The 6,893-nt window shown below is 32.5% G+C and overlaps 2 protein-coding genes across 3 annotated transcripts in view; one reads left to right on the top strand and one right to left on the bottom strand.

Annotated features, from left to right (window-relative positions):
- Nucleotides 844-3,308, top strand: LOC107624345 (protein C2-DOMAIN ABA-RELATED 7). Its single transcript, XM_016326846.2, has 4 exons — nucleotides 844-976; nucleotides 1,140-1,272; nucleotides 2,189-2,284; nucleotides 2,669-3,308. Exons 2-4 carry the CDS (start codon nucleotides 1,162-1,164, stop codon nucleotides 2,972-2,974), a joined length of 513 nt encoding a protein of 170 aa, XP_016182332.1. The 5' UTR covers nucleotides 844-976; nucleotides 1,140-1,161; the 3' UTR covers nucleotides 2,975-3,308.
- LOC107622832 (DNA gyrase subunit A, chloroplastic/mitochondrial) overlaps nucleotides 3,456-6,893 on the bottom strand; it is a 19,252-nt gene continuing 15,814 nt past the window's right edge. Inside the window, exons 19-25 of one of the 2 annotated variants that reach the window (XM_021113205.1) lie at nucleotides 5,900-6,064; nucleotides 5,691-5,792; nucleotides 5,213-5,349; nucleotides 4,780-4,900; nucleotides 4,638-4,692; nucleotides 4,387-4,486; nucleotides 3,456-3,900 (exon numbers count right to left, since the gene is read on the bottom strand). In XM_021113205.1, the coding sequence (XP_020968864.1) occupies nucleotides 3,792-3,900; nucleotides 4,387-4,486; nucleotides 4,638-4,692; nucleotides 4,780-4,900; nucleotides 5,213-5,349; nucleotides 5,691-5,792; nucleotides 5,900-6,064 (789 nt within the window). In that variant the 3' untranslated portion in view covers nucleotides 3,456-3,791. The remainder of the gene's footprint in view (nucleotides 3,901-4,386; nucleotides 4,487-4,637; nucleotides 4,693-4,779; nucleotides 4,901-5,212; nucleotides 5,350-5,690; nucleotides 5,793-5,899; nucleotides 6,065-6,893) is intronic. The other variant, XM_016324875.2, reaches the window with a different exon arrangement.

Genomic DNA, 6,893 nt, shown 5'->3' with positions numbered 1-6,893 from the left:
AAATTTAACTTTTTTTTATTTATTTTTGATTTTTTAATTATTATTTTTTTATTAATTTAAATGAATTTTAATTTTAAAAAAAAAAAAAGAGTCAAGCGGGTTAGCCAGCCAATCCGCCATAAAGTAAAATGAGCTAGCATTTTAAATCCATTTTAGTTGGCGAGACGGGTCGGTCCGCCCCGTTTATGAGACAGACTTAGATGGCGCGGGGCAAATTAGGTGGGCCAACCCGCGATATCACCCCTAATTTTGATAACTAGATTGTGAGTTTGTGATTATATTATATTATATGGTTTGGCTGCACATAGTAAACTAATAAACTAATTTATAATAAAAGATTAATGATAAAATTAATTTTGATGCAATAATGTAAAATGTTATATATAATTGTTAATTGTCCAATCATAATAATTTTTTTAGAGAATTATTTATATAATTAATGTAAAAAATAAGTTATTTTTTTACATGACGTTGTATAATTAAATATACATATAAAATAATTTTATACTGATAATACATTAAAATTGTATTTAAGATTAATAATCAAAATAAATTTTAAAAAATTACAAACATATCAATTTAGTTTTCAAAAGATTAAATATTTTAAATTTGTTTCTAAAAGATACAATTGTACATCGAATTAGCCGTTCTATAAATTAAATGATAATACGTCACATCATTTTCCAATTAACAAAAATACCAATTTGATTTATCATTATATTTTTAAGTACTAATTTGAGTATGATCATTGAACACAATATAAATCTTTAATAATATTTGTGGTCACACTAGTTTGTAGGAGTAGCTGGAGATAGAGGGCCACAGAGAATAGAAATGCCCTAGGCCCCTATAACACAAGGAGATCACAAACTTTGTTACAAGCCAAGGTTATGATTTGACCTTGGCTAACTAGTTTTCTCCTCTGATCTCTGTTTTGGGGTTTGAATCCATAAAAATTTGGACACACAACAACATCGTACGTAACCCATTAATGATTCCAGTTTTGCTCTTTCCTATGTTGATATAATGTTTTTCTTAAACATTCAATTCTCGTTTTATTCATTCAATGTTAACAGCAGATTAGAGATAGATAAATTGTAACAATTAAATTGATATCTTTTTATCTTTGTGGTGTGCAGAAATTAATAAAGGTGTGTTGCGATGGACAGTATCTTGGGTCTCCTCAAACTTAGGATTAAGAAAGGCATTAATCTCGCAGTTCGAGATACTTCTTCTAGTGACCCTTATGTTGTTGCCAACATAGGGGAACAGGTTAGAATCTTATTATTTCAAGGATCTTTGTTACAGGAAAACTCTTTTTTTAGTTTGGTAATTATCATATTTCTACTGCAAAAGCATTAGAATTTTTGGAACTCGTATACTCTTTAGTTTTATGCCTGTTTAATTTTTTTGGATTAATGGGAATCTGAAAATATAATTGTAAATTAGATTGATTTTTTGTCGGTTAGATGATTATACGTAATATAATTATTTTGTGACATATCATTGTCTAATTGACAGACCAATTTAATTTGATTGTATCTCTTTCATGTATAGTTGTTAACCGGTGATCGAACTGGTTAGGTTATTAGGTTACTGGGTTATTGGTTTAACTAGTAAGTCACTGATTGAACCGGTTAATTCGGTCCTATGTAAATAAAAAACAAAACATAGTAAAAAATTTAAAATACATATTTTCACTAACATTTTAAAAATATCTAGCTATTCTAAAACAATATGGAACAGGAACAATAAGTATTTTGTTAATTTTACTCTATCATAAATATTTTTATTTTGTTTTTATATTGTTTGGTAGTTGTTGACTACCATTTCTTTCCTTGAGGAGGGGGTTCGAACCCTATTTCTTTTATTTTGAGAAAATTTTAAAACTCAAGCGGTTCGGTTGGATTAATCTTTATCGAATTTGATCAAGATCGATTCGTATCGGTTCTTTACTTTATGTGGTCCAATCATTAAATCGGACTGGCTGATTCGAATGAATCTTATACTGGTTTGATCCGGTTTTAATAACTATGCTTTCATGGTGTGATCTCAACGCATCATTTCATTACAAGGATAAAAAGAAAACAACTCATATCTCCTATTGAAATGTAGAATCTTCTCACTGAAAATACATGCATTTTATAAGGTAACACATTGATTCTTTAATTTGAAATTTGATGTGCAGAAGCTCAAAACTAAGGTCATCAAAGACAACTGTAATCCAGAGTGGAATGAAGAACTGATTCTTTCTATTAAGGATATTAATACTCCAATAAATTTGGTACGTATTAAACAAAATGATCTTTTTTTTTTCTTTTTTTCTTTTTCATGAATGCCGTTATTGGTCATTGCCAATTTGCCATCATCATGATGTCACAACAATAGCATAAATGCATCTTTACCACTCATAAAGTGGCGGAGATAAAAAAAACAAATAAAAACCCTTCTGATCATATTTATTTCAAATATTTAGTTAGTTTAACAAAAACCCACCAAACCACTCTGTATAGTTTTGTCGAACTAATCCAATCTTTAATGGATATCGAGTTAGTTTATATTTTTCATAGCTAAAATTGTTTGCACTTAAATCTGTTATTAAAAATAAGGTAATTCTTGAATTACACTAGTTAATGGCTTTAGTTCTGCATTCTGTTTCTCCATGCAGACGATTTACGACAAAGACACCTTATCATCGGACGACAAAATGGGTGAGGCGATTATAGAACTGAGGCCTTATCTTCAGTGCTTGGTGATGGGGTTGGAGAGGCTTCCAGATGGGTGCGTGGTGAAGAGGATTCAGCCAAATAGGGTTAACTGCCTTGCTGAAGAGAGCTCTTGCATTTGGCAAGAAGGGACTATAATCCAAGAGATGATCTTGAGATTGAAAAATGTTGAGTGTGGTGAACTTGTTTGTGAAATTGAGTGGGTTGATGTACCTGGTTGTAAGGGTCTAGCAGAGCTACGACCTTAAAGGCTGCGTTTGGATTTTGCTTTTAGGAGAGAAACATATTAATTACAGAAACTCATTTTGTTATGAAGAGAAAGAAAAGACAATTTTTCTCTTCGAAAGACAGAATCTTAATATTTTCTATACTTTTTAAGAATAGAAAAGAAAAGTCTATCTGTCCATTTACGTTTCTATTTTAAAGACAAAATCCAAAAGCAGATAGTGTAACTACCCAAACATACTTTTGAGTATGGTTGATCCATTTTTGATTGCCTTTGAGATTTAATTTATTTAAATAATTTCAACAGGTAACAGCTGGGCAAGTTTTGGTATCATTAAAAAGTAATTAGTTTGAACTCATTTGATTTCTCAATGCTATGAAATTTGTAATGATCAATTTTATCATAATCCAAGCATAAAAAAATTGAATTGTGAATAATGCCAAATTCTGAACTCCATGCTAATTTTTCATACACCAAAGACCAAACTCTCCCATGGCAAATTTGGATAAGATTCTCGGATATTTAAGAACTAGAATTTCAAACAGAAACAGTTGGGATATCCAATAGTGGTACAGTTACATCTTGTAGTTTTGCACCAATACATACATCACATTCCGAAAACTCTGACAAACCTAGGAATTAGTAGTTGTCTTCGGCCGACAGACACAGATTAATAATGCCTAGTGACTCAAAAATTCTATAACCTAAAGTGCATGTTTTTCACTCGTCTAATGCCACATACATTAAATTTACAAGGCGCCAAGAACAAATTACCACGGTTTCTCCTAACCTGGAGAGAAAACCTTCAAGATAAGAGGGGCTTGGAGGCTGATCTACAACTAGCTTTGAGTGATAGCTAAAACTTCATCAGGCTCACAATCTGTTGCTGAGATTAAGGAAGCTGATTGAATCTTTCCAGCATGATCAAGGCGCATCAAAATAACACCCCTAACAGATTCAACAAAAACAACCATCGGTAAACCAGCAAGAGCTAGGTATCGGAATAATGATGCGACAGGTAATTTTATTGAAATTTTCCAGTGCCTGATTGGGTAACATACTGGTCACCTGCTCTGGTAACAAGGTTAATTTCATGTTGGAACAGGAAGACGCAAAATGTAGCAACTAGACCAAATGCAAAGTCAAAGGAATTATATCTATGTTTTGGTTCACAGCATATTTATTGGCTTGAAGGACAGACACACATTGGTACATTACATCATCAGTATACCCAAACCAGACATATATACACTCAGAAACCAGTCAAACATTCATATATGAAAGAGATCTTTGCTTGTTTTATTTCTTTGGAGGCATATTTGTTTCCCCTAAATATCTTGATTTATTTGTTTATATTAATCTACTCAAGAATTAAACTCCATTCGGAAAAATTAAAACAAGCTGCTAATATAATAGAACAAATCCTTATCTTACCTTGCAAATCGAGACTGTATAGAAATATCCTGGACCTTGATTCTGTTGACTGTACCACTTTGGCTTACAAGAACCACTTGTTCATCACTTTCGCCATCCTCTGATACAGTCATACAGATAATGATACTAAATGAAATCTCACAAGTACACAATTTAAATCACAATAACAGCACCGACATTAAACAAAAATAACTAATGATCGAAACTGGAACCAAGGATGTCATACTAAGTGCAATACTGAGAAAAAATACCTGCTAATGTGAATCCAACCACAAAAACAGCAGCCAAGCGATCCTCAGCAGCAAACTGAATAACCAACAAAGAAACACACGTTTTAAAAGAACAGACAAGTTCATACTGTTGAAGTTGACAACTGAGTGATGGTTGAATTACCTTGTATCCAATCAAACCAACTCGATTCAAAGGTGAAATCCGGAAACTGCTTAAAGGAACCCGTTTTCCGTAGCCACTTTCAGACACAAACAACAACCATGGCCCCTTTTGGCTTTTTGCACTGCAGGCATATAGTAAGCAAATTAGACAATGACATCCGTGATAAATTACTCCAGCATTGCCTTCACAAAGACTAGTGTTCATATCAGTTCATCAAGGGACATTCAAGAGATAAGGAACAAATAAAAGTATATGATATCTAAGCATTTAAATAATTTGGTGAATAAAGACAGAAAATATAACAAATTGTTACCAAACAACTAGATTACAACCTTTTTTTAGCTTATTAACAAGTCTACCCAAGTCAAATAGAAATCTCAAAACACTAGCAGTTATCAAATTCACAAACAATTCAGTGGCTTGGCATTATTACTTGCTCCCAGGAAACTTTGAGGAGTTTTCCATGTCATTCCACAATGCTGCAGGTATGATATCCACACTGGCCATCCTATCCCCTTCTTTCAGTCTCATTGCTAGCGCCCCCCTTGTACTTCTTCCAAGTGTGCGAATCTGAGGTTAAACAATGTAGTTGTGTCAAAACAAAATACTGCTATTCAACAGTTAATTCTGACAGTATTTATTCACATCACATGTCATTTCTTGAAGAAACAACATATGATTAATGCCAAGCTTTGATTCTCTATAAAAAGAACAAATTCACTGACATGGAGACAATTCCAATAGGATAAGCAATCAATTTCAACAAAAAAGAACAAAAATATACACACACATAAAAACCTAAGATTAATGCAAAGCTTTAAGTAAACAATGTATGATTTGCTTATATGTCAATGTTTACAAAATTCAAAAGTTAGTTCTGCATTTAGTAGAAATAACAAGCAGAAACTTGCCTTGCTGCATAAGCTCAGTATGACCATTCCATTATGTGAAGCCATCGCCACAACATCATCATTTGTGCAACGACGGACCCACTTCAGCTCATCGCCAGGAACCTTTCAAGTTAAACAATGAATAATACTTAAGGCAATGATGTTAACAACTAATCTAGAAGATCTACAATAGAATTTGGATGAAGAGAACTCAGTCTGGAAAAACAAACCAACTGAATTGCAATGATCCCAGTCGACCGGATTGATGAAAAAGCATTCAAGGAAACTTTCTTGATGTAGCCTTGCATGGTGAGCATCAGCAAAAACTGATCTTCAGCAAACTCGCTCACAGGAATAATGGACGTTATCCTTCCACCATCAGACAAAGATAATATCTGGCTCAAATGTTAAAAACAAATAACATGTAGTTATTATCACCAACTTGTGCTTCAGATCAGATTTTGACCAACAGTTGATAAAAAATGACAGCAAAATGTTAGGATAAGATAATACCATTCAAAGTATTTTCTCCCAAGCATAGAAATCACAAATGTTTCCCAACTCTCGATAAATTAGGCTAATAATTCTTTATTGGTACGAATGTTAAAATCTTAACCTCAATATCCCGTTTAGCATCCGAACCCTTTTATTGCACCCCCTTAATGTGTATGCCCACTTTTCGTTCTAGCAAATGTTCTCAAGTTTTGTAACTAGGGATCAACTTCCTCCAATAGGAACTCTTAACATACAGTTAATAAAATTGTGACATTAATCCATTCAGTAATACTTTTACTTTTTTCTTTAAACAAAGTATTGAGCTCACTACAAAATAAATGGGTCAAGTATCTATTATTCATTTTCTTTGTTAGGGAGTTGGAATCAAGTTTTACTACAGCTACATGAGTTCATCCGAATCCTTTTGGCAATTTTAAGATTTTATTTTACTAATAATTATATAAAAAAAATTATTTATATGCCTCTATTTAAACAATTAAAACTTTTGTAAAAATGGTTCATAACCTGATATTAGAACTTCTATGATCAAATGGTCATCAATTTAACCCACGTTGTCCCTTCTTCAATATTTTAAATTTCAAAACATAAACTGAACATGTGCAAATTTCTCACTTCAAGCCCAAAACCAGTACTGAACGGATGCTGTCTCAATTTAAAACCATCTATATGCCTCAACTTAACAGTTTAAACTTCTGAAAGAGTTCATTC

Source organism: Arachis ipaensis, chromosome B10, assembly GCF_000816755.2.
Source record: "Arachis ipaensis cultivar K30076 chromosome B10, Araip1.1, whole genome shotgun sequence".
In the NCBI taxonomy this organism is placed as follows: domain Eukaryota; kingdom Viridiplantae; phylum Streptophyta; class Magnoliopsida; order Fabales; family Fabaceae; genus Arachis; species Arachis ipaensis.
This window is presented reverse-complemented; position numbering and strand designations above follow the sequence as displayed.

Bases quoted from the DNA above. Each gene is read 5' to 3' on its own strand.
- LOC107624345 (XM_016326846.2), top strand. From the start codon at position 1,162: ATGGACAGTATCTTGGGTCTCCTCAAACTTAGGATTAAGAAAGGCATT. The intron at 1,273-2,188 runs GTTAGAATCTTA...TTTGATGTGCAG, and splicing joins TTGCCAACATAGGGGAACAG to AAGCTCAAAACTAAGGTCAT. The intron at 2,285-2,668 runs GTACGTATTAAA...TTCTCCATGCAG, and splicing joins TTAATACTCCAATAAATTTG to ACGATTTACGACAAAGACAC.